Genomic DNA, 27089 nt, shown 5'->3' on the forward strand with positions numbered 1-27089 from the left:
GGCTCCGCACCTCCCCGGCGCGCGCCCGCCCGCCCGCTCGCTCGCCCCCGGCTCCTCCTCCTCTTCTCGCCATTGCAGTTCGACTCAACAGCCCGGTGCGCACCGCGTGGCTTTTGGGGGTAGACCCCGGCGGGCTGTGGCAGAAGGTCGGCGGAGGTTGCGGTTGTGGAAGGGGGCGCCGACAAGGTAAGCTCCAAAGTGGCGACGGTCGGGCCCGCTCCCGCCTCTGCCCCTCCCCCCGGCTCGCCCTCCCACTCAGCGCGGACCCGGCTGGGGAGTCGCAGTGACAAGGCCGGAGGCGTCCTCGCTGCCCGCCTCTGCCCGGTTCTCTCGCTTCGGCTTCTGGCTCATTTCTCCCTCGCCAGCTGTACTCCCGCGCTTGGCCGTTACTCTCCCCCATTGTGCCGAAGAAACAAAATGGCGGCGTCGGCGGCGAGGGCCCGGTGCGCGCGCATCCGTCCTCCCCCCTCGCGGCCCCTCGTTCGGCGGCAGCGCCTCGCATGGGGGGTGCGCGCTCACCCGGCTCCCGGCTGCAGCCTTCTCCGCGCCGGGCTTTTGTCTGTTGCGGTGCCCCGCGTGCGCGCGCGCACGTGCTGGGAAAACACACCCCCTCCGGTGTGGAGCATCCTGGCCCGCGCGGCAGGGGCGACCCTCCTCCTCTTTGTCCCACTCCCGCCCCTCGTTCCAGGAGGGTCCCAGGTACTAGAGGCGGGAAACATGGCCTTTGTCTTTACGTGGCGCGGAGAGGCGGACCACCTCCCGAACCCCATGCATATGCGGATTACAGAGGAGTGTCATGGGGTTCCCATCCCTGGTCAGCCAGGCCTCCCCTAGCTCAGGATCCAAACTTTGGGGAGGATATAAGATCGCTCTTTCTTCAGCCCAGGTGTTTTTCTTTGGTGTTGAGTTCTTCCTAATTGTTGAGGGATTTACATCCTCCTCAAATGGTGATCTGGTATGATGTGTGGGTGCTCTGTAATCTGCAAGTTTGGGACCCAAACACGAGTGCTTAACAACCCCTTTCTACCTTATTTCCTAATGACTGGGGTTGCTCTTGATGTTCTACTGGGTTAATCCTCCTGGATGAATGATCTAGGGTGTACAATGAGCAGCATGGTTTCCACCAGCTCAGTGCCTAAACTTGGTGAGAGTAAACCATTTCTTCTAAATAATTTCGAAAATGACTGATAGTTGCTTGGGTTTGTACTTAAGGGACGTGATGGATCAGCAAGAAAGTATCAGTTTCTGTGATAAGCCTCCCTTTTCTGGACTTAGGTATTTCAGATTGTGGATCTGTGTTTCTGATGGCTTAGGATTCTGCTCTATTTACAATGAGTGGTCTGGTGGCATTTTGTGGTCCATGGGAAAATACAAGGTGCCATCCAAAGTTAGGGCTCGAATTTGGGACTTTAGGCTCTCTTTTTTCCTCTGATGTCTGTGGTTGGGAATCTCCACAGATTGCTCACAGTGCTGCCACTATGACTGTGCTTTGTATGTGATGCTTGTGGGATGTGTGGGATGTAGTGACAGCAGCGGCTCAGGCTGTGAATGAATTGTAGGAACCAGAGGCTCATTCACAGCTGGAAAAGGGCAATAAAAGCTCTAGGGAACTGTTAGATGCTACTATCCCCAATTCTTAGGGTCTTTACCCCTGAGCCGCCTCTGATCTTGGGGGCAGCTTCTGGTCCTTACAGTTTGGGAATGAAACCTGCTGGCCCTAGTGTTGTCTGTAGCTTATTGGAAGCTTGCAGTTTCTGCCAGGCTTGGCCTTGCTCACACTGGACACTTGATTTATCAGACTCCCTACCCTTCAGGAGCTTGGGCAAGTCTGCAAATCACCTTTCTGGAGTGGAGTGGTGCTTAATCATTGGCAGCTTTGTTTTTTCTTTCTTGATTTGAACTCAGTGCCTGTAGTCATAAATTCCTTTAGTATACTTAGGTTTTTTTGGAGACCCATATTCCTTGGAGTGAGGAATCTAAGGCTGTTTCTAATAAAATAAAAAAAAAAATTCTTCCTGTCAAAAATAGCATGTTGGCAAGAGCTGCTGCTAATGTTCTGATGACACATATATGGTGCTCATTTTCATTTCATGCTCCCTGGTTAAGTTCTCCCAATTAGGGACAGGTGGAGTCGAGAGAAAAGAGCCTTCTATGAGTCTGTAAGCCACTTCTCTTTGGGTAAACAGTAGGTAGTATCTTGTCTGTTTTCAGGCTTCAGCAAGATGTAGGGGTTGGAAATGTTCTCACTTCTGAAAAAGGCTTTAGGAGTTTTCTTCAGGCTATCTCCCTCTCATTTACCTCTCTCACCCTCCTCCCCAATTCCTCCTGATTTCACCTTTTACAGCTCAGAGGAATTATTCCTTTCCCTGAGAAACTTGAGTTTATACCTCCTTGAGGTTGATCTGCTACATTTTTGTCAGTAAGTTTATTAACCTCGTGCAATTTTGAAAAATGTGTAAATGTCACCATCTGGTATTAGCATATATGGCCCACAAAATGGTGACTTTTTTTCAAATCATGCTTTGAACCTTCTCAGGAACTACAATTTTCTAGGCTTTCTATATTGGGTGCTTTTTATTTTAGCAAAGTCCTAGGAGAGGAAAATTTGATTTTTGTTTCCAGGGGAAGGGCATGGAATTTGAGGCAGATAGTGGTTTGACAGGAGTCTGGAAACTGTTAGTGAACTGTGTCAGGGCCCTGAAAGGATGAGGTTTAACTTCAGTTTTCTGCTGTAGCATTTGACAGTTCCACCTGAAACAGCTAGCTCCTCTCTCTGCTTTGTTATTTAGGGTAAGTTGGGGCTACCTGTTTTTGGTGCTGCCATCATTATAGAAATAGTGAAAACTGGGTGGACAGCTATTTGTTAGGGAGCTTTGTTAGTGTACCAATTTTTAAACATTGCTTTTCATATTTATGGTCTGTTAAACCCCTGTGAGATTTTTTTCCAAGACAGCATATTATAGATGATCCCATTAGAAATTGCAATTGGAAGCTCAGAGACTTTTAAATACCTACTGTTTTTGGATGTCTTAAGAAAACGATGTCCAGTTGAAATTTTTTTCTTTTCATTGAATATCCATATAATGAAGAAATTGAAAATCAGTTTACTGTAATCTAAAGGCCATTATTTGTGTGTGTGGGCCATACATGATTGATCACCAAGGATCATTTTAGTCAAAAGTTGAATGAGCATCCTTTTATTAGAATATGTAAATTGGCCGTGTCTAGTGTGGCTCAGTACATTGAGCACCGGCCTGTAAACCAAAAGGTCTTTGCTTCGATTCCCAGTCAGGGCACATGCCTTGGTTGCCCACCAGGTCCCCAGTTGGGGGCGCATGAGAGGCAACCATACATTGATGTTTCTGTCCCTCTTTCTTCCTCTCTTCTCTCTAAAAATAAATAAAATATTAAAAATATGTAAATTGGATCCATAGTATTTTTATACTGTTGGGTGATTAGTGAGAAATGGTGCGATTGGCAATTTGAGGTCCATGATAATTTTATTTAAATCTTAACTAAGGGTATGTTTATTGATTTTTAGAGAGTGAGGAATATTGATTGGCTGCCTCCTTCATGTGCCCCCAACCGGAAATTGAACCCACCAACTTTTGGTGCATGGGACGATGCTTTAAACAGCTGATCCATACAACCAGGGCAGGTCCGTGATAATTTTTTTTTTTTAATATGCTTTATTGATGCTGTTACAGTTGTCCCAATTTCTTTTCCCTTTGTTCCCCTCCACCCAGTGACTCCCCTCACTCCAGTTGCGCGCCCCCCCCCCCCAGTCCATGCCCATTGGTTGTGCATATAGGTCTTCTAATTTTTTTAAAGATTTTATTCATTTTTAGGGAGAGGGGAAAGGAGGGAGAAAGAGAGGAAGAGAAACATTGGTGTGCGAGAGATACATCGATTGGTTGCCTCTCGCACACCCCCAACTGGAGACCTGGCCTGCAACCCAGGCGTGTGCCCTGACTAGGAATCGAACTGCGACCTTTCAGTTCACAGGCTGGCACTCAATCCACCGATCCACACCAGCCAGAGCACGTGATAATTTTTATTGAACATTCCAAACAGCCTTCCTTCTTATTTTCAGTAGGATTGTGGTTCAAAACCAAGGGTAAGGTTTTATTGGGATAATTTTCCAGGTCACTTGTATTTCTGCTGCTTGCCTTTCAACTACTTTCATACTGAGTGTATTTTGTACGTTAGGTTCGCTTCTCAGTGGTGCATGTAGATTATTTGCAGGTTGATAATCCTTTGCATTTGTAATTGAAAAAAATGTCTAAATGTCAACACCCCGTGGCTCATAGTGGCACCTAATAAATACTTGTCCTGTGGGTGACGTATGCAGAAAGGTTGAAGGAGGGGAATATAGGTGCTCAGTAAACAGAATTGTGGGCTGCTCAGTGAAAGCTCACCAATGACCACAGCCTTGCAGTGCAGATGTGTGAACTGACTGAGTGGAGAAAAGGTGAATTTAGTTAATTTTGGTGAAGTTACTTGAGATTGTTTTTTAAAATACGAGGCTTTAGCTCTGGAAAAACAGGCAGTTTTTCACAGAACTAACAGGCAACTACCGTATGACCTAGCAATTTGATTCTTGTGCATTTATCTCAATGAAATGAATGTATATACATGCAAAAAAAGTAATGCTTTATTTGTAATAGCCAAGACCTGGAAACCACCTGGATGTTCTTCAGGTGGTGAATGGTTAAACAAAACAAGATATATCCATACCATGGAATACTACTTAGCAGTAAAAAAGAATCAATTGTTGATGCCCTGGCTGGTGTGGCTCAGTGAATTGAGTGCCAGCCTGTAAACCAAAGGGTTGTCAGTTCAATTCCCATGTACATGCAACCTAGGCACATGCCTAGGTTGCGGGGGCCGGGTCGGGTCCCCTGTTGAGAGACTGTGAAAGGTAAGCAGTTGATGTTTCACTCTCCCTCTCTTCCCTTCTCTCTGAAAATAAATTTTAAAAATCTTTAAAAAAAAATAATTGCAGTTACTCCTGTAATACATTGTATTTGTAGTTTACAATTGAAAAAGCATTTGTCTACATTGTCTCCTTTAATTCTTGCTATTTGCAACTCTGAGGCAAAGGATTTGCTGGAGGTGCCATAGCTGCTAGGTTGGAGAACCTAGATGTGTGCAAACCTGGGGCTTCTGTTTCTAAGACTCATTGATTCTCCACAGTGCCGGAGCACCTGGGGTCCTATGTCCCACAGACTAGTTGGAGTTCCAGAGACATTTTGAGGAACAACCTGTATTTGCCAACTTTTTTGTCAAGGAAAATGTCTTATTTATGTTTTATTTATCTGAGAGAGAACCTCAACTGGGGATCGAACCTGAAACCTACGTATGTGCACTGACTAGGAGTCAAACCTGCAGCCTTTTGATATATGGGATGACTCTCCAGCTAACTGAGCCACCTAGGCAGGGCGAGGAAAAAACGGTTTTAACACTGAAATACAGGAAGAAAATTAAGCTTAAAGGATGGCCTTTTACATTGAAAATATTTGTGAAAATCTTTATTCCTAACTTTATAACTCACCCTGGACCAATAAAAACATTATTGCAGACAAAACTTGGAACTATTGTATTAGACTTCATACTTTGGTTGGACTTAATTTCTCAGAGTGGTGTCCATAGCCACGTTTTAGATTGGCATCATCTGCCTGGGTTGCTTTGTTAAAATTATTACTATTATTTATTGAATTTATTGGGATAACATTGGTTAAAAATTATATTTCAGGCATACATTTCTGTAATACGTCATCTGTGTATTGTATTATGTGTTCATCACCCCAAGTAAAATTATTTTCTGTATGTCCTTAATGTGACTGAATGTTTAAGGAGTAAGAGTAGATGTGTGTATTATTTCAGTTCACACCTCAGCGTAGGATAGATCCAGTGGTCAGGAAAACTAGGAGCTGGTTTGGGTCCTTGTACAATTGAAGGTCTAATTCAGTCTTTTTAGGACCAACTTCCACTTCAAGACAATTATGTAGAGTCCCTGAGATAGCTGTAAGGTTTTGTGAAATACTCTGGAGTTGGGTGGAGGCCCACCCTGGAAGAATGATGGGGCCATACCCATTAGGGTGTTACCACCACACTGGCTCATTCTGTGAACATTTGTTGATCCACACATGCTAACTTGAGCATATTTCTTTCCAAACAGCAGGTGCCATAAAGGTTGTATTCTAATTAGTGAGGTGTGAAAAATGGTCATCACATTGCAAGTATAATGTTCTGTGGTTTAAAGTTCTGTAACTGCTTGCCATAAGTGGGCTGGTTTTAAGAACAAAAAATAAACTTCATTCCATTGTGTTAAAACATCCCAAACAGGCCTTGGCTGGGTAGCTCAGTTGGTTAGAGTGTCTTTGGATACACCAGAGTTGTGGGTTTGATTCCTGGTCAGGGAACATACAACAATTGACCACCGAATGCATAAATAAGTGGAACAACAAATCAATGTTTTTCTCTCCTTGTCTCCTTTCCCTCCTCTCTCTAAAATCAATAAATAAAATTTAAAAAAATAAATAAAACTTCCCAAACAACACAGAGGTCATGTTTAAAACACTGGTCCTTCATTCTTCACTCATTCCTTCCTTGGGTTTCTTTTTCAGAGAGGCTGGGCTAGTAAAAATTAGGCTTCACTTGTGTCCAGGTTTGAGTAACAAAAAAGGTTGCTGTAGCAACTTTGTGCAGCCTTTCACAGCTTTTGTTTAAAGTTAGCTTGGTGGCCCTGGCTTGTGTGGCTCAGTGGATTGAGTGCTGGCCTGTGAACCTAAAGGTCGCTGGTTCAGTTCCTGGTCGCACATGCTTGGGTTGCAGGCCAGGTGCGAGAGGCAGCCAATTGATAACAACTTTTGCCTTCATTAATGTTTCTCTTTCTTTCTCCCTCCCTTCCCCTCTCTCTAAACAAATAAAACCTTTTTGAAAAGTAAAAATAATAAAATTAGATTGGTAAGGGGCAGTGTAGTGTTGCATGTAGGTAGGTGTTGTGGGTTTTTTGGTAGTGGAGTTCCTCACTAACAAATTTTTAAAGGTTTCTGCTCATCTGGAAGACTCCAGTGTCCATTAGTGAGATGGGTTCTATAGTAATCAAGACCAGGGCAACTGGTTCTGAGAGGCTGGCTTGGATGACAAATCTGGGCTCACACTGAGACAAGCAGGGCCAGTTTTGTTGCCCTGCAAAGGAGTGATGACTCCAGTTTTTATTTTTTTTACTTTTAGAGGGAGAGGGAGGGAGGGAGAAAGAGAGGGAGAGAAGCATCAGTGTGCAAGAGGTATAGCATCTGTTGCCTCTTGTACTCCCCAAATTGGGGACCTGGCCCACATCCCAGGCATGTGTCCTGACTGGGAATCGAACCTTTTGTTCACAGGCCAGCACTCAATCCACTGAGCCACACCAGCCAGGGCTCCAGTTTTTAAATGTTTGTTTTAGTTCAGATAATTAGGATGGTTACTCACTTTGTCCAGCTGAATCGAGGCATTGCCACCAAGACCTGCCTGGTCTAAGGGAGGAAGGCCCAGGATGAGTGGACTGCAGGTGGGCTGAGTTTGGAGGTCAGTGCCAGCCACAGCCCAGTGAATCCTCATGCATCCTTTCTAGGGCCTGCCTCTTGTAGCAGAGGAGGATCAAGTAAGGCAGTCTGCTGGAGCAGAGGCACACCCAGGTCCTTGAAGTTTTCAATGGTGAGGTGAAGACAGCGGATAGGAATCTACCTGCAGGCCGTTTGCTGAAGAAGGGTGCATTTGGGGGCATGTGGGTATTGGGAGGCACTCTCAATGGGCTGATATTAAACAGTTTTCAAGGTGTGGAATTGTAATGTAGATATCTCCAGTGGTGGCAAATTATTATGATTATGATTGTTTTAAATATCATCATGGATTCATGGATTTGTATAAATGTGCTGAATCAATTTTAGTTATGTATTTGAAACATTCTATTGAAAAATTTATACGTAAAAGGTGACAAAGTTTTATAGCGAATGACTGCCTATATATACATCCTAGATTCTGCCATTGACATTTGACTAATGTTTCGCACATCTGTCTATTGTTCTGTTCATATTTTAGTCTACTTTATTTTTATGATGAATTTCAAAGTAAGCAGAACGTTTCAGTCTTCCCTTGGAATATTAACTAGAGTCCAGTGTTTGTTTATAGTTCTTTTTTTCTTTTGAAGTAACACACAAGTCTTGAGTATACCATTCAGTGAATTCTGACCACTGCACACACCAAGCCTCTACCAAGAGGTAGACCATCATCGACACCCCAGAAAGTGCCCATGGGCCCTTTTCCAGGTGTTCCCTGTCACCTTTCCCCAGAGGCAACCACTGTTCTCAATTTTTTCTTATCTATTAGTTTTGACTGTTCTAGAACTTCATATAGGTGGAAGTGTTATTATTTGATACTCAGTTTCCCCAAATGTAGCCAGTGGGAGCCCTCACAGGTGGACAAGCCTGCACCAGCCTTGGAATGCTTTCTTGCTTTCTGATGCTGAACTGTAGCCCATGCCCACCCGGTACAATTTCTTTATCAGGTGCTGAATCAGCCTTTTGCCCCAGGAGCTCTCAGTAGGCTTTAGACAATAGACAATATCAGTTCTACAAAGCTCTGGATAAAAAGGTCTGAGCCACCTGGAACTTTGGTTAAAGCTGTGTTATTTTTAAAGTCTGCATTTGTTATTTGTGGTGGAGGTTGGATGTGAGATGACTAAGTGGTAGGTGTACAGTGAAGCATTTGCTCCTTCACCTCTTCAGGTTTAGAGGGAAGGAGTTTGTCCTTTAGGGTGCGCTAGCTGGCCAGGTCCAAGGAAACGGGTCTTGTGGGCCGTGTTCATCACCATTGCAGCAGCTAGCCCATGGCCTGGCACAGAGGAGGTGCACGCTGAATATGTGTTGAATAAATAAATATGCTGTTACGTATCAACCTTCATTATCAGATTGATGAGGTTCCAACTTAGATATGGCCAGGACTGGACTGGTGGCTGTTTAACATGGGTCCTCACCATTAGGCTATGATTTTTTCCGCGATGCCTTCTAATTTTTTTTTTTTTTAAGCGATTTGAGAGAAAAGGAGGGAGAGAAAAAAACATTGTTGTTCCGCTTAGTTATGTATACATTGGTTGGTTGATTCTTGTATGTGCCCTGATAGGGGATAGAACCAGTAACCTTGGTGTATCTAAACAATGCTCTAACCACCTGAGCTATCTGGCCAGCGCAGAACCTTTAAATTTTCAATTCCATTGCTAGGTTGTTGTGTCGCCTTGTGGGAGTTCTTGTTTTGGCCAGTGATGTCAGTGTTTATCCTAAAAGTGGGTTCCTTTCCAGGATGAACCTGCTCCCCACAATGGAGCTAGCTGTTAGGTGGTTGCATGCAATGGTGTATTCATCTTCCATATTGTGCTAATGGGTTATTGGTGGTGGTGGTAGTGTTGTGTACTTGTTTGGAAGATTTTGGTGTGGACCAGGCTGTTCACATAGAGTGAGAGTTCAGTAGGTTGTAGTCAGCATGTTATTTGGAGCCCAAAATTATAGTTGGTGCTTGCCCTGAAGACTTCAGTTGTTTAAACCTCTGCAAAGATGAACCCACAGATGTGTCCATGTGGTGCAGTGGTCACATCCACCCGATGTTTCAGAGGGTTTCTGTCTTTCTAGTTTATAGGATCCTTTTGAGACCTTGTGTCTCCTGCTTTTTTCTTTCATTGCTTTATTACCCTTAAGGGCCAGAGCTCTTTTCCTCTCTTTGCCTTCTCCAGACACCCAGATGTTGCTGAACAGTCCTACCTATACCATTTTTTTAATACAAGAAATGATGGCGATTGCCCTGGCCAGGCGGTTTGGTTGGTTGGAGCATCTTCTTGCTCACCAAAAGGTTATGGGTTCGGTTTCTGATTGGGTGCATACTGGAAGCTACCAATCTACCAATCTCTCTCTCTCTCTCTCTCTCTCTCTCTCTCTCTCTCTCTCTCTCTCTCTCTCCCTCTCCCCCCCCCCATCCTTCTCTCTCTCAGATCAGTGAACATGTCCTCAGCTGAGGATTAAAGAAGAAGAAGAAGAAATGATAAAGGTAGAAAAAGTAAAAATCATCTGTGTGTGGGCCTAAAGTGAGACTTGGCTTCTAGCAGCCAGCTGTTTTCATTTTTAGGAACTTTATAATTTGTTGTTTGTACCTTGGCTTAGCAGTAGCTACTTGGAAGTAAAGATGTGTCCTGCAGTGATAATGGAGCTCCTTGATGAGCCAGCACTGCTGTCTTGCTGCTAAAATTTATTTATCTATGAAATATTTGAAACTAATAAGATTTTCTGATCTTATAGATAGCTGAAGTATTGATAACACCAAGGAAATCTGTCACAATTTGAAAAGATAAGCAAAATTTGATTTTCCGACACTACAGAAAAAGAAGTAAAAATGGTAAGAAAGTTTTTTTTTTTTTAATCTTAGGTACTATTTTTTCATTCATGTACAAATACATTTATAGTATTGCCTCAAAATACTTGATTGTATAATTTTTTATTTTGACTTCTTGAATTATACTACATAATGTAACAATTCAAGTAATATAGAAATGTATAAAGTAAGTGCCCCCTTCCCCCACTGTCTAGAGAAAGAACAACTATTATGTTTAGTTGTTCTTTTCTGAGTGTTTATATACAGGGGTGGGCAGAAGTAGGCTTAGAGTTGTGAGTTTGTGGAACAGTTTATTTATTTATTTGCATTACAACTGTAAACCTACTTTTGCTCACCCTGTACAGTAGTCCCCCCCCATCCGCGGCTTTGCTTTCCGTGGTTTCAGTTACTCATTGTCAACCACAGTCCAAAAATATTATGTGGAAAATTCCAAAAATAAACAACTCAAATTCACCTCACTTCATCTCATCACGTAGGCATTGTGTCATCATCACATCACAAGAAGACAAGGAAGGGTGAGTACAGTACAATGAGATACTCAGAGAGAAATACTACATTTACATAACTTATTATAGTATATTTTTGTAATTATCCTACTTTATTAATTGTTAATCTCTTACTGTGCCTGATTTATAAATTGAACTTTATCATAGGTATGTATGAGTAGGAAAAAAACAGTATATAGATGGTTCAGTGTTATCCACGATTTTAGGCATCCACTGGGGGTCTTAGAATGTATCCGCCGCAAATAAGGGGGGACTACTGTAGTCTTATTTTCACACAAATAATAAAGCATAGTTACGAATTAAGTAGCCTAAAAGATAAGCGGTGGGTTACTTGGTCTCTTCACATTGTTTTTAACTGAATTTTCACATTTCCAGCGTCCATTGCGAATTTTTGTGAATGATGATCGCCATGTGATGGCAAAGCATTCTTCCGTTTACCCAACCCAAGAGGAACTGGAGGCAGTCCAGAACATGGTGTCCCACACAGAGCGGGCTCTCAAAGCCGTGTCTGACTGGATCGATGAGCAAGAGAAAGGCAGCAGCGAGCATGCCGAGTCTGAGAACTTGGACTTGCCTCCAGAGGACGAGACCAAAGAAGGGGCTGGGTAAGTTTGAGGTTTTGTGGAGGTTTTTTTTTTTCTTTCTGAGGAAACCGACTGATGTAGAACTCAGCATTTTCTTTTCTAAAGGAAGTCCAGCCTTTCTGGGTTCTGGTCAGACTGAATTCCTCATATAGCATGTATTGATTTGTCCTTTAGAGAACAGAAGACGGAGCATATGACCAGAACCCTGCGGGGTGTGATGCGTGTTGGTCTCGTGGCAAAAGGCCTGCTGCTCAAGGGGGACTTGGACCTGGAGCTGGTACTACTTTGCAAAGAGAAGCCCACGACTGCCCTCCTGGACAAGGTGGCTGACAACTTGGCCATCCAGCTCGCTGTGAGTGTGACCATTTCCATTGGGTGGGGCTGGGGGTGCTGTTGAGGATGTGAGTCAGAGGAAGAGATGCCCAGCTGTGTGCGATGTGCCAGGAAGCACACTCCAAATATACCTTTGTACCTGCCGTATTCACACCTTCTCAGCAGGTAATGGACAGAAGCTGCAGAACCACTTAGGTTCTTCGGACAATAGCTAGCTGATGGCATTGGTGCCCAGACACTCTGGCTTTGAGGAAGGACCCAGTACCTATCATGGGGGAGGCCTCACTGGGTGTGAACGTCACATCCAGATTCCATTGGATAGGTGGGTGGATAGATGAACAGATAGTATATTTAAGTCCTCTACCCTGATCCAAACCAGGGCATCACCAAAAACTTTAAAAAACCAGTTTATTTGTCTTGTTACAAAAGTGTTACATAGAAGAGTAACTTGTAGCATTTTAGTATTTACTACACCAGATCCTAGGCCAGACAAGCTTTTTACATGTATCATTTTATCTTCACAACGTCCCTTTTATAGTGCTTTATCATCTAATTGTGTGGAAAGAGTAGCTGACCCCAGCACGCTCAGCTGGTGAGCTCTGGAGCTTCAGAATTTCCACACGTCACTGCAATGTGCTGCCTCCTTGGGACACTGTCATCCTGGATTTAGTGATAGGATGATCAAAAACAAAATAAAAAATCTCATTCCTTCGAAACACCATTCACTTTTGTACTTAAACATGAATTCTATCACATGTGACTTGACAATTTGGGATTCAAGCCAAAGGTCAGAATTGAAATGTGGAGCTAATGCAGTATACAGATAATTCTGGATAAGGATTTAACATGAAGCCTCAAGCTTTTCTGTTTTAGTAGTAGTAAGTGATGTTAAGTTAATTTTGTTCTTATTTATGAAAAACATAATACTTGAAGAAAATTAGGCTGATGAAAGTTTTTCTAAAGGAAGGACAACATTTTTTTAAAGATTTTGTTTCTTTTTAGAGGGAAAGGAAGGGCAAAAGAGAGGGAGAGAAAGGTCAATGTGTGGTTACCTCCTGCACACCCCCAACCAGGGATCTGGTCTGCAATTCAAGCATGTGTCCTGACTGCAAATCGAACCAGCAACCCTTTGGTTCATAGGCTGGCACTCAATCCACTGAGCCGCACAAGCGAGGGTGGGAGGACAATTTTTAAATAAAAGAGTTGGTCTTTAGAGAAAGATACAAATAAAGTGTATTTTTATTGACTTAGATTAGTGTTTTTGACTTGGACAAATTCCCCCTCTCTTCCCCCTGCCTCCAGGGGACATGGCAGTTTCTGGGGATAGTTTTGGTTGTCACAGTGTGAAGAGTAGGGTGCTACTGACATCTATTGGGTGGAGGCTGGAGATGCTGCTCATCACCCTACAATGCACAGGACAGCCCCACTCCAGAATGATCTGGCCCGAAGGCCAGTACTTCCAAAGAGTAGAAATCCCAATTAAGATTTTTCAGAATGCAGTTGTCTTACCTGCATGTGATATTTACTTTGTTTCCCTTTAAAAAAAATAATAAAAGCTTGTGTTTTCTTTATCAAGGTATATAAAATGGCATACAAGAGAAAGCATAAGTAAGACTGTTGCAACCATTCTTACATACAAATGCATTTGCAGCTAGTACATGCTTTAATGTGCACCTAATGACAAGTTATTTTACTACACACCATTTTCACTCCACATACTAATGACCACTCATCCTGATGAGGAAATAGGATGGCTAGATGCCCGCTTTACTGGGTGTGGTGCTTTCCATGCAGGGTCCAGTTTAAGCCTCCTGCAGCCTTGTTGGATATATCGTGTTATTAAGTCTGTTTTACAAAATAGAAAGCACATTCTTAATGAGATTAAATGATTTGTCAAGTCCAGCAGCTACCAAATGACAAAATAAAGATTCACATCCTCTTCTCTCAGACCCTAAACTTAGGCATGTTGCATTAGGAAGCTTCCTTTGAAAAATCACTTCTCTCTCTATGAAGTACCTGAAAATAGCCACCGACCTTGCGAATAAGAGGGCGGTCCTGACCCTCTAGATGAAGGGACTGCTGTCCCATCACACCACAAGAAGTTGGCCTGTTTCTTGCAGTAACCAATGGGGCTAAATGGAAGTGTTGATTCCCCTGAGGGGAAAGTGTTTTGAAAGTTGCATTTTATTTTTTAGGCTGTTACAGAAGACAAGTACGAAATACTTCAGTCTGTTGATGATGCTGCGATAGTGATAAAAAACACAAAAGAGCCTCCATTGTCCCTGACCATCCACCTGACATCCCCCGTTGTCAGAGAAGAAATGGAGAAAGTATTAGCTGGAGGTAGGGAGGCTGAGAAGACCAGCAGGACTTTGGAAACTTGGTGTTCCCTCACTATTCAAATGTGCTATTCAGTTTTAGACTGTGTTTATAAAAGGGTGTTGGTGTAGCTTTGCCCACTTTTACTCTGAGATCACATCTCCCATTTGGTTTCGACACTGGGGAGTTTGACCAAACAGTTGCACTAAAAGTGAGTAGCACTTTTCAGAGGATTGCACCATTTTGGTTTATCTTAATCCTTGAATACTGTCATCAGTGTTACACTTGGTTTTTCTGTTGAGCCATTCTCTCTGGCCTTGAAAAAGTATGTCTTGGTGATGTTACGGTTTTTCAAAGTATGGAAGACAATCCAATGGTTTCTGCATGAATATCACGTTGGAGTTGTGCAGACAGCTTGTGGTGTGGCAGAACTGAAGTCTTCATTTGTCTTCCTTTCATTGACTGCTTTTATCAGCTCAGTGATTGAAATGCAAAGAGCTGATACAGGGTTAAATAGGAGTGTGATTTTCTCAACAAAAGCTCAGACACTAATAATGCTTTCACAACTCAAAGTCGACCCATGGCCCCTCATGCTTCTCTTCTGTGAATGTTTTCAATCACAAATTTCACACCACCAAGTAAAGGAAACTGGTCTTATTCAAATCCCTTATACATACACATATGGCGGAAATGACAAATGCTCTGCTTATGCTGCGGCATAGGCTCATACTTAGCACTCCTGTTCCTGTTCTTTGATTAACTTTGGTTCTGATACCTAATCCAACTACCAAAGCCCTTTTAGTTTATCAATTTAGGGACGCTGGACCTTTGACCAACAGGACTCTCTCTGTCAAGGGCTGGGGCTAGGGCAGTCCTGCCTGGTGGGCGGAGGTGGTCCCCTTTATTGCAGATGCCTTGGGATGGCTGTTGTGGGAAACAGAGAGGGAGTCTATTTCCACTCCCCCCACCATTTTTTTTTTTTTTTTTTGGTGGGTTTTTTTGTTTGTTTTTCCATTAGAAATTTTTAGCATAGCTAACTTATTGGGAGATAATGGGGAGGACGCAAGGTAACAGTATGTTAGAAGATAGGATACACCTATCTATCCCCTCCCCTATGGGATTATTCATTGTAGAATAATACCTTTCCATTTATGTTTTCTTTTTCTTTTTTCTTTTTTTTGGAGTTGCCTCCAAATTTTGCAATTTTCTCTCTGGGCAGAGTTAATGCACTCTGGCTTTTCCTACCCTGATCCAGGGCAGAGATGACTTGAGATTCTGGGAGCCTCCACTGCCCTTTAGGAAGCTGCCGCATCCCCTTTCCACCTGACAGAAACCCCTTGGTCAAACTGTGCCTTGTCTTCTTATTCCATCCATGAATAGAAACGCTATCAGTCAACGATCCCCCGGACGTCCTGGACAGGCAGAAATGCCTTGCTGCCTTGGCGTCCCTCCGACACGCCAAGTGGTTCCAGGTTTGCATTTTGTTCTTCTATTTGTCTTTTGGTAGAGAATTCTTAAGTTTTAACTTGGCTAAAACTTGTACCGTAAAGTTTCGGTCACATTGAAGAGCACTGTGCCAAGCTTAGCACCTGCAGGCGCGCAGTTGCTAATGCCAGCACGCATAAACAAATTCAACACCCCCCTCTCCCCCCCAAGGAGACTTGTGACTAAGTAGGTGGGTTTGGTGCTGCTTTGTGCCAAGAGTAACATTATTGTCCACACAGTGGCATCTCTGCAAACCATATACTTGATGGTTGTGAATGTTCACTCTTTACCCTGGACAAAGTAGCACCCTGAGGCTTGTGTTGTTCATGTTTGCTTTATGTTCTTGAAGGTGCCTTGGTGTAAAGAGCCTGTGCTTTGTTCCTTTAGGCCAGAGCCAATGGGCTGAAGTCGTGTGTTATTGTCATCCGGGTCCTGAGGGACCTGTGCACCCGCGTGCCCACCTGGGGTCCTCTAAGAGGATGGGTAAGGCACCTTCTAGCTATGGCCCTCTGGGGATTTTGTGCACAGAGAGCTGCTTCTATAACCCAGGAATATCATCTGGTAACTGGGCTAGAGTGGTGTTATTGGATATGGCCAATGTGTCCCCGTTGTAGCTGCCTTTTGAGCAACTACTATTGACTGAGAGTGAGACCAGAACCCCCCATGGCAGGTACACAGCTCAGCCTAGGGAGGGGGCTGGCCAGGCAGCACACTTAACTGTGACATGCTCCACTTCATGAAGAAGCCTTTCTACCTGCTTTAGGCCAGTGGTCAGTAAGTGGGCTCACAGGCCAATTTTGTTGTATTTTTCAGTATAAGTACCTACATAATGCTTTCAACTTGGCCTCCTGGCCTATATGGTTGCAAACATTGATTGGCCCTTTAAGAAAAAGTTCTAGGTGTTCTATCTTTGGCTTAGTTCTGACTTAACTTGGACAGTTATGACTTTCTGTGCCACTCCTTCCTCATACACACACAGTGACAACTTCTCAGTATCAGCCAACCACCCTCCTGGACACTGGCTAACTGTTCCTCTTGCCTTTCAGCCCCTTGAGCTTCTCTGTGAGAAGTCTATCGGCACAGCCAACAGACCCATGGGTGCTGGCGAGGCCCTGCGAAGAGTGCTGGAGTGCCTGGCGTCAGGCATCGTGATGCCAGGTTGGGGACTTGTGCTTTGCAAGTTGCAGGGAAAGGACAGGGATCAAGGCCCTGAGGCCACTTCTTGGCGGGTCCCCTGACTGGGTTAGGGCAGTAGTAGCCCCATGTCCCCTTAGGGCTAAAGCATGTGACTACCCTCTTGCACCATCATATCCAGCCCTGTGCCGGCTCCGCAGCTGTGACTCAGGGCGGATCCGGGGCAGTGGTGACCCACTCCCACATGAGCTCCTTGCTCTGAGACACATGTGGATTATTTCTCTCATGGGTTGGACGCTGAGTGGGTCACCGAGCTCGGCGTGTTTTCCAGAGCTGGGTGTGGATGGGGCGTGGGGGGTAACGCATCTGGTTCCCTCAGCCAGTACAACTCTTCCAAGATGCTAAAAGATAATCCTCTGCATATCTTCCTTGTTTCCTGCCTTCAGATGGTTCTGGCATTTATGACCCTTGTGAAAAAGAAGCCACTGATGCTATTGGGCATCTAGACAGACAGCAACGGGAAGATATCACACAGAGTGCGCAGGTATAGTCATCGCCATTGCCACTGTGAGCCTTTACCCAGTCTGTAATCACTGGCTTCTAGTTCCATTACTGGGTATTCTCAGGGTCGCCACTGGACTTGTAGGCTCAGGTTGGGGATTGAAGGCGAAGGGATTGTGACTGATACAGGGTGCCCCAATCTGGGCTGCTTCTTTCCCCTGGCGCCACGCGTGGTTGTAGCCTGCCCCTCGGCCTGCTCGAGTGCTGTTTTCAGACACCGAGTTCAGCGGGGAGATATATTTGCTGTGTAGACTATTCCAGGGGTCTTTCCCTTACAGGCCTACCACGTGGCTCCGTGTGGCAACCAGTCCCCAGGTTGGGGTCTCCTGTATTTCTCTAAAGGTGGGTGGTCACAGGCTGGCCTTCCCCCACAGCAAGGGTGGGTCCTGGCAATCAGGCCCCTTCTCTGGCTGTTGGGGGAACCCTTGCTGTTGTAGGGGAGACCATTAGCAACCCCCTCAGCTCCTACCCCTTCGAGAAGGCACTAGCAAGCGCACACACCTTGGCCAAGAGCACAGGACAGCTGAATCAGGTTCCTGTTCCTCCTTCCCTTTTCCAGCACGCTTTGAGACTTGCTGCATTTGGCCAGCTGCATAAAGTCCTGGGTATGGATCCTCTGCCTTCTAAGATGCCCAAGAAACCAAAGAATGAAAATCCAGTGGACTATACGGGTAAGTATGCTAAGGGTTCCAGGCTGGGCAACGGCCTTGTGGTCTCCGCACAGAACTCCAGACTGAACTCTTAGCTGCTCTGTCCTAATCTCTTCTTTCAGTTCAAATCCCCCCCAGTACCACCTATGCCATTACACCAATGAAACGCCCGATGGAGGAGGATGGAGAGGAAAAGTCTCCTAGCAAAAAGAAGAAGAAGATTCAGAAGAAAGGTACAGGCATTTGTTCCAGGGCCTTTTAATCCCCCATTTGCTTTCATTTAAGGTTAAACACAAAGTGGGGAGATTCATTATAAATTAAGTTGTTTTTAAAACAAGTGTATAATATGGGTACAGAACACAAGTGGGATGGATGTGCCCCATCAGGGGACTCCAGGGGTGGCATGTACCTGGGAGCACCATAAGCATGGCCTTAAAATGCAGGGCAGCCCAGTCCATTATGTCCAGCAACAAAAAGCTGTCAGAAGAGTCCCCCTCCCTGGTTCAGAATTGACTGATGTTCCAGAGTGATGTTGGTGGTCTTTATCTAGAGGAGAAGGCAGAGCCTCCACAGGCTATGAATGCCCTGATGAGGCTGAACCAGCTGAAGCCCGGGCTGCAGTATAAACTGGTTTCCCAGGCGGGACCGGTCCACGCCCCCATCTTTACCATGTCTGTGGAAGTAGACGGCAGCTCATTCGAGGCCTCTGGACCATCCAAAAAGACTGCCAAGCTGCATGTGGCTGTGAAGGTAGGGTGGCCTGGAGCGTTGTTCAGCTGTGCCTTTCTTTCAGACAGCGAAAGCAGTATCTTCATCTGAGGCTTTTTCAGAGCTGTTGTCTCCTCTTGAAGCCCTAAGTGCAAACACCATGAGGCTTAGGGAGGGCTTATGAACACTGGAATGGTTAGATTTTTTTAATGTTTATCAAGTCACAGGTGGTAAGAACGCCTTTGTCATTGTGGCTGACAGGCAGAGGGTGTCCACCCACAGCTAGGCATGTGTGGAGCTAAAGGGAAAAAAAACCCTCCAGATTGCTGGATGCCAACCTAGGAGCTTCTCATTCAGGATGTCCTAGTGCTGAGCCCCATCCCTCACTGGGGGCCTTGCGGGTCTCCCTCCTAGGTGTTACAGGACATGGGCTTGCCTACAGGCGCCGAAGGCAGAGACTCCAATAAGGGGGAGGACTCAGCTGAGGAGACGGAGGCCAAGCCAGCTGTGGTGGCCCCTCCGCCCGTGGTGGAAGCTGCTTCGACCCCCAGTGCTGCCTTCACCTCAGATCCCACTGCCGAGGTGAGCCCATGGTGGGCATTGGAGTGCCCAACAGGATGGAACAGGCGGCCTTGTATTATGTGAGCCCAGAGGGTTGCTAATTTTTGTCATTTCCACCAGAAGGAGTCACCAATAGGGGAGCCAGTAGGGGAGCTGGGCGCGAGCTTTTAAGTCAGTACTGAGAAGGGCTTGCTGATATTGACCCAGCAGTCAGGGTTACACTGGGGTGGCCCTCAGTCAAGTACAGTCTGTTTCCTGGAGGGAGAAGATATAGGTGGAGGTCACCCTGTTGCTGGGAGACTCACAGATGTTTTCAGAGGTGAGGGTGGTGTGGGATAGCAGGGAACACAGAGTGAGGGGCCATGATGTGGGACGGCAGCTGTCCTCCACATGCTAGACAGCCCTTAGCTGAGTGTGTTGGTTTTCTTTTCTGTTTTCCCTGAGAACGTAAAACAGCAGGGGCCGATCCTTACCAAGCATGGCAAGAACCCTGTCATGGAGCTTAACGAGAAGAGGCGTGGCCTCAAGTACGAGCTCATCTCAGAGACTGGTGGCAGCCATGACAAGCGTTTTGTCATGGAGGTGAGTGGTCCTAGAGCAGATTCTGTGAAAGCCTGGAGTCTTTGGAGAGTCCCCCTGCCCAAGTGGGAGGCTTTGGATCACCCCCGATATGTATTCGTTCGTTCCATCTAGGTCGAGGTAGATGGACAGAAGTTTCAAGGTGCTGGTTCAAACAAAAAGGTGGCAAAAGCTTATGCTGCCCTTGCTGCACTAGAAAAGTTGTTCCCTGATGCCCCTCTCGCCCTTGAAGCCAATAAGAAGAAGAGAGCACCTGTGCCTGTCAGAGGTGGACCGAAATTTGCTGCTAAGGTAACTGGTTGCCCCTGACATCTCTGAGCTAGGCACCAGTTCGTCTGTGATCTGAGTATGAGGCGAGTGTAACTTGTCTGTTCTGTCCTCTCCAGCCGCATAACCCTGGCTTCGGCATGGGAGGCCCCATGCATAACGAAGTGCCCCCGCCCCCAAATCTTCGAGGGCGGGGAAGAGGAGGGAACATCCGTGGTCGTGGGAGAGGGAGAGGATTTGGTGGCGCCAACCACGGAGGCTACATGAATGCTGGTGAGGACTCTTGCCCTGTACTATCCCTTTGGGCTTATCTTGCTCCCTGGGGTGTGTGGGGCCCTTGGCGCTGAGCTGAGATGCTGGGAGAGGCAGGTGCAGGGGAGACTTGCCTCCAGCCCCGATAACCCTGTCTGTTGCCTTCTAGGCGCGGGATATGGCAGCTATGGATATGGAGGCAACTCAGCAACAGCCGGCTACAGTAAGTGTGTATTTCTCTTGGTCTGAATTTGGGAAGAAGCTGCAGTATAGCTCCCATGCCTGAGTTAGAGCGGGGTGGCCCGCCAGCAGCAGCCTCTCTGAGACTTCTGAGTTGCCCACACCTGTTCTCAGTGTTTAGATCAAGTGGTCCTCAAGGCCCCAATCCTCCCCATTGTGCAGAAGTGTGATTTACTCTGTAATGTTAACACACACGTTTGTGTGACTTGAAAGTTCCTTAAAAGTCAAAATTTTAAATTTCTCTGCTTTAAGCCATGTGAATGAAGCACCAATACTGTGAATATGCTTTTCCTGACAGTGCACAGCTCTTGTCTTGAGAAGGAGCCTTCATTGGGGGGTTACAGGAGCAGAGAAATCTAAAACATGAATTTCAAATGTGGCGCTCTGTGCCATTTTTCAAAAGAATTCTAATTTTTTTTCTCTGCTCTGTCTCCCCCTTTTGTAGGTGACTTTTTCACAGACTGCTACGGCTATCATGATTTTGGGTCTTCCTAGAGCATCTAAAAGTATTGCACACAAAATCAACTTTTTACTCCAATTTTCTCGAACTCCAAAACCTAAAGTGTCCGTGCTGTGCCCCTGTGCTTCACTGGGTTTCTCAACCGTGGCTTGTCACCGCAGCTTGTCTGAAACTCTTAGCCTGCAGAATTTAAGACAATGGCAGTTTTTATCGTGATTTGCCTTTGAACTGGGTCATATTGAAGTTCACAATAAGTGGAAAACAATTTTCAGAGAATGCATTTTTTTGTGCAGAATTGCACAGAATTCTAGAGCCAGCGTTGGTCAGCATCAAGGCAAAAGCCCACCTTTGCTTTTTATGGAAAGCATTACTTTATTTAAGAGACAGATAATGATGCATTTTAATCTACCTTTGTCTTAATTTACAGCAGGTTTTGTATGAATTTTTAACCTTTTAACAAATTCCCAAATCTGGTTGATGCCTTTGACAGTGATGAAAACCATTTCACCACATCCGAGTCCAGAGCAACCGGCTTTTCTTTTCTTTCTTTTTTTTTTAATATGAGCATGTGAAACATTGGGAACATTGGGATTGTATATTGTGCTAAGTTAACCTCTCCTGCCTCTTGTAAATGCTCTGGTGGGTTTGTGTTTGGGGATGCAATATTTAGTGGCTGGTTTAGCTAGAGATGAACTCTCAAAGGTATCACAACTGTGCTTCCATCATTTAGGTAAGAAATAGGCTTAAGGGAGCGATAATGCAGAATTTTGCAAGTCCTAATTACAGTTGTAAATGCATGGGATTCTAGATTTTTTTTTTTTTAACGGGACTTTAAGAATAAGCAGAAAGAGTCTTGTATGTAGCTCAATTCTCCAGTGAATGACTTGACTCAGCAGGGCCTGTACTGCTGGGCATGCAGCTGTGGCAGATTTCAGAAGTCTGGATGCTTCCACCCTTTTACCTTTAGGGCACAGACTTGAGATGTGGCTTCTCCCTGTGTGCAGAGCCACCAAAAGGCAATTGGGCTCTTTTCTCAGCTCCTGTTTCCTGATGGGAGTCCCTGGAAACAAGTCTGGTGTTGGCTCTGGTCAGCAGTTCTTTTTACAGCAAAGCCTGCCTCTGTGTTGACTTGCAAGATTTTGTGTTTATTCAGGCAAAAACTGGTCAAAACGGTTACTGCATAATTTGTTCCCAGAGGTTTGAAACATTCAGTGAAACTTTTTAAAACTTTGATTGCATGATGTATTTTTTTTTTTTTTTAGAAAGTTATTGTTTGAGAATAATGTCTTTTTATACCAGGAACTAGTTATCCTGAATGACATTGAAAACTTCCCCTCCCCTCCCCCCCTTTTTTAATCAATACATGTTAAAGTAACAAGCCCTAACTACTTGGCGTCTTCATTCATTCTTGTGCTTGTGGACGGGTGAGGAGGCAGATGCTCAGTGCAGGCCGAGGGTCAGCTGATGTGGCAGAGTTCTAAGAGGGGACTTGAAGAGGACCTCTTGCCCTGGCCGCCTCAGTGTGTTTGCTCTCTTGCATTGTGGGGCACATCCTTGTCTTTAGCTTTGTGATGGGGGTTGGTGTAGAGTGGAGGCTGTCCGCCTGAAGAAGATAAACCCATGGCGGAGACCAGTTCTATCCAAATTGCTATTCAAATAATCTAGGCACACCACTGTGGGATGCACATCTTCAGTGGGTGGAAGGCTCATGAGGACTCCCAAATTCACCTAAAAGGGGAGGGTCCCCTGATGCTAAACATGGGAAGGGGCAGGCTGTGTGGTTCGTCCCCTCCCCCTTCTACCCACACTGGGCATACTCAGGCCAGCCAGCAAAGGCCTACCTGCCCTGGGAACCCAGTAACTCCACTGTCTCTATGGGAGCACTGGAAATTGCCCAGCTAGGATGGACAACCACCCACAGGACCCATCCTTCCCCTCACCTTAGCTGATTCACCTCCCACAGGTCCACCTGACTATCTGATGGGAGCAGTGTCTTGACAAATCAGTGTTCTGGGGGTCCTTACCTAATGACCAGAGGTGGGGGGAGTTCTCCGTGACATTCTCAGTTCTAGGGCCTGAGAATGTGGCGGCCTTGCTGCACGCTTGTCAGTTCTGCTGCTCAGTCCTGCCTGAGCCCAGCAGCTGTGCTGGGAACAAGGAAAGGGCCTCTGGGGGACCACCTGGATGTTCTGATCCCAGCCTTAGTCGTCTTTCCCCAGGAGGCTATGGAATTGCTCCTTAAGTCATATTTTTGCATAAATTCCATCAGGGAGGACCCCGGGTCATTTGGCTTCAGTCTCCCTTCCTGGTTCTCCAAGAACCAGGTCAGACCAGTTGGTCTTCCACTAATGACACCAGTGTCAGGGACCTTGTTAAAGAGAGCATTTCCTAGGGTCACCCAAGTCTGTGACTGTCAAGCCTCTTCCCAGCACAGTGGGGGAGGGCTAGCTGCTTCTCTGGGGCTTTGCTTTTCCTGTCATCGATGGGGAGATGGGTAACAGTCAGCTAGTTGTGATTGTCATCCTGCGCTCGGAGCCCATCTCATTGTAACGTTGACATCCGCTGCAAAAGCTGCTCTCAGCGTGCTGCTGTGCCGCTGCTTGGCAAAGATCCATTGTTATCATCAGCTAATGGGTGAGTGGAGCTGAAGGCTGGGCCAGCCCAGACCAGGCTGCTTTAGGGACGGGAGCTGCTGCTCCTTGCTCTCCCACCTCTTTCACTCTGCCCCTGCCTGGACAGCAGGCTCATGGGGTCAGCCTTCAGGACCCACAGCTTTGACCTTCCCTCCCTTCCCCTTCACCCCCAACTCCATCTCCCTAATCCTCCACCTGACCAGATGCCTTCCTGTTTAGGTCAGTTCTACAGCAATGGAGGGCATTCTGGGAATGCTGGCGGTGGCGGCGGCGGGGGCGGTGGTGGCTCCTCCAGCTACGGCTCCTACTACCAAGGCGACAACTACAACTCCCCAGTGCCCCCGAAACATGCCGGAAAGAAGCAGCCACATGGGGGCCAGCAGAAGCCCTCCTACGGCTCAGGCTACCAGTCCCACCCAGGCCAGCAGCAGTCCTACAACCAGAGCCAGTACAGCAACTATGGCCCCCCGCAGGGCAAACAGAAAGGCTATAGTCATGGCCAAGGCAACTACTCCTCCTATTCCAACTCCTACAGCTCCCCCGGGGGCGGGGGTGGCTCCGACTACAGCTACGAGAGCAAATTCAGTGAGTTGGACTCCAGTCCCTGAGAAGATCAGCACTGTCCCACCTCTAGTTGAGGGACTGTAAGGAAGGTGGAAGTGTTGGCTGCAGGGTGGGCATTGGGACAAACCTGGAGGCCCATGCTTCCAGGCTAAGGCCCCTGAGGCTGGGGCGCAAGGGTGGAGTCCTGGCCAGGCACTACGAGGTAACCTCAGGAGCCTGGGTTACATCTAGCCCCACTCCTGAATGATTCCCCGCTCAACCTCACACACAAAACTGGTGGACTGCACTGTTGGTGGTCCAACTAGGGGAGGGTAGGAGTACAATTCTTTGTTATGGGACACTCACTAGTGAGGGCTGGGACTTGGACTGCCTGCTCTGTGGTTCCTGAACTGCTGGGAAGCTTAGGCTGGAGGAGTAGGTGGGAAAGTGGGGTGGAACTTGGCTTCAAGATATGGTGATCAGGCCAGTCCAGGGCATGGTGACCTTGTGGAATTCAGCCCAGCCCCTGGCACTTCATGGTGGGAATGACATGTGCCAAATTAAGTAGTCAGGACAGGGAAATTTGCAAAGTTCCAGGGTCTTCGCCAAGGGCCTGCCACATCCAGGGCTGCAGCACAAGGCCCCTTAACCACACTGTCTTCTCTTCCCCCCCAGACTACAGTGGTAGCGGAGGCCGAAGCGGCGGTAACAGCTACGGTTCAGGCGGGTCATCCTACAACCCAGGGTCACATGGGGGCTACGGAGGAGGTTCTGGGGGCGGCTCCTCCTATCAAGGCAAACAAGGTGGGCCTGGAGCAGCAGGTGACAGGGCGTGGTGGGGAGGGCCCAGAGCTACACAGGCTGTTACAGGGACATTGCCTGGCTTGGGTAGATAGCAGCCTCGGCAGGGCCACAGTGGCAGCTGCCTCTTGGCTTCTGCGTGGGACAAGAACAGGAAGCAGGAGACGGGGGTATATAGGGCCTTGTGCAAGCACCGACTTAGGCACACCTCCAGCTTGGCTTTTCTGAAGCCAGAGATCCAGAAGTTGCCCTACTCTAAATGTTGGCACCTACACAAAGAAATGCTGTGGCAATACTGAGAGCCAAACAGAACCTGGTGCTCAGACAGCCCCAGTTAGAGCTCCTACTGCTGACACCTCTGTGACTGGGCTGATCCCCACCCCCTCTTTCCCTCAGGAGGCTACTCGTCACAGTCGAACTACAGCTCCCCGGGGTCCGGCCAGAATTACAGCGGCCCTCCCAGCTCCTACCAGTCATCACAGGGAGGCTACGGCAGGAACGCAGACCACAGCATGAACTACCAGTACAGATAAAGCCCTGAGGGTGAAGACTTGTACCTTCAGCACTTATCCCTCCTCGTTGTAAGATTCAGTTTTATGCATCACAGTTAACACGTCTGCGGCCTCTCTGGGCCCTTTTGCCCTACCCCGTCCATGTTGCTGTGTTGTGAGGTGCAGCTGGTCACTCTGTGACCCGTTCTGTGACCCATATTTAGCTGTGTTTGGGACTCCGCGTCTTCAGTGGTTCGTTAGTTGCCATTACAACTTTGTCTTGAGTAGAGTTTTGAGTTCTTACAGTTCAGTATCCCTCTGTCTATTTACAATTGGTGTTAGTGTTAACTCAGTTTGTCTTGAAATAGTTACAGAAGGGATACCTCATCTGTTAATGCTTTTGTGAAGTGAGTTAAACAAGCTTTCTGTATTTTAATGCTTTAGTGTTTCAGTTTTATAAGTGAAGATTTTATTTTAAAAGCCAGTGGGAAAGAGTGGGGTTTTTTTTTGTATGTCTGGATCATTCAGGCAGTACATCTGAATTCAGCTGAATGTAGACAAATAAAGAAAAAGAAAGAAATCTGCACCGTCATAGGCCTGGGTGTCTGACCCTCCAGCAGTGCAATGGACAGGTTCCTCTACTCTGTTCCCAGCACTGGAAAATGGGGTGCGGGTGGCAGGATGGTCCCTGTTAATCATAGACTTTCAGGGTCCAGCTCCAGGCTAATAGACATCTTTATTCTGAGTTGCCCAGGGCCAACAATCAGTTACTTGGAATCTTATAGCCTCTGTGTGCCAGTGAGCTCCACACCCCCTAGGGTCTGCATAGCAGCCTAGTGGCCTATGCTGCTGTTTAGGTTTTGGCCCCACAATTCCGCATGCTTTGTTTTCTGTGCCATAAATTCTGGGTGTAATGTAAGTGCAATTTGAAGTCACCATGGATTAAGTTTGGTACACAGAGCCTAATTTGAAAAATTCCAATTGAAAGCTGACTGAGGCACCCCAACATGTGGGGAGCTCCAGCCATGGAACCATCTATGTTTGGGTGGCACTCTGGCAGCCACAGCCTTTCTCCCTGTTGCCTCCTCTACCCAAAATTTCAGAGTGCATGGGTAGGTTTCTTTGCATGGCCCAGCCCTGTTCCAGCAGGTTTCTCTGGAGCACTGTGTCTCAATCCCTGGCAATTTTGTAGTGCTTGGGAGACATTTGTCATATAGTGGGTGGAAGCCAAGGATACTGCAGAACATTCTGCACTTAAACATCAGCAGTGTGGAGGTGGAGAAACCCTCCCCTGAGCCACCCTTCTCAACTCTGGCCATACCCCAGGGTTGGCCTGTCTGGTAAGAGCCCTGTTGGCAGGCAAGGCCTGGACTGCCCCTGCAGTGACCCCTGCTGACTTGCCACCTCTTCACCCTCAGACCAGGCGCTGTTCATGGCCTAAGCCCCGGGAGGCCCTTTGGCTTCCAATGCTTGGTTAACCATGCCCACTGGGAGAAGTACAAACCATTCTTGGTGCAGGATCACTCAGCTGAGGCAGAGGAAACTCCAGTGTGCCTTCAA

At 46.6% G+C, this 27089-nt stretch overlaps 1 protein-coding gene across 4 annotated transcripts; it reads left to right on the forward strand.

The window, feature by feature from the left end:
- The first annotated feature begins 11 nt into the window (after window positions 1–11).
- Window positions 12–26124, forward strand: ILF3 (interleukin enhancer binding factor 3). 4 transcript variants are annotated; one of them, XM_090289575.1, is made up of 22 exons: window positions 12–186; window positions 10025–10080; window positions 10329–10425; window positions 10899–10937; window positions 11304–11533; window positions 11687–11864; window positions 14041–14188; window positions 15545–15636; window positions 16037–16132; window positions 16696–16807; window positions 17230–17327; window positions 17904–18015; window positions 18117–18227; window positions 18545–18744; window positions 19117–19284; window positions 19708–19845; window positions 19957–20133; window positions 20229–20382; window positions 20531–20584; window positions 23914–24279; window positions 24913–25041; window positions 25435–26124. In XM_090289575.1, the coding sequence occupies exons 3-22, from the start codon at window positions 10423–10425 to the stop codon at window positions 25569–25571; spliced, it is 2742 nt and encodes a 913-aa protein (XP_090145701.1). In that variant the 5' UTR covers window positions 12–186; window positions 10025–10080; window positions 10329–10422; the 3' UTR covers window positions 25572–26124. The 4 variants fall into 4 exon arrangements, with proteins under 4 accessions (XP_090145701.1, XP_090145700.1, XP_090145702.1 ...); XM_090289574.1 differs by lacking the exon at window positions 10025–10080; XM_090289576.1 differs by lacking the exon at window positions 10025–10080 and having other exon boundaries at window positions 13–186; window positions 19720–19845.
- Window positions 26125–27089: the final 965 nt, after the last annotated feature.

The sequence above is a fragment of the Furipterus horrens genome, unplaced genomic scaffold, assembly GCF_987537825.1.
Source record: "Furipterus horrens unplaced genomic scaffold, mFurHor1.1.pri manual_scaffold_10, whole genome shotgun sequence".
NCBI lineage: Eukaryota > Metazoa > Chordata > Mammalia > Chiroptera > Furipteridae > Furipterus > Furipterus horrens.

Bases quoted from the DNA above. Each gene is read 5' to 3' on its own strand.
- ILF3 (XM_090289575.1), top strand. The intron at 19,285-19,707 runs GTGAGCCCATGG...GTTTTCCCTGAG, and splicing joins CCTCAGATCCCACTGCCGAG to AACGTAAAACAGCAGGGGCC. The intron at 20,134-20,228 runs GTAACTGGTTGC...TGTCCTCTCCAG, and splicing joins GACCGAAATTTGCTGCTAAG to CCGCATAACCCTGGCTTCGG.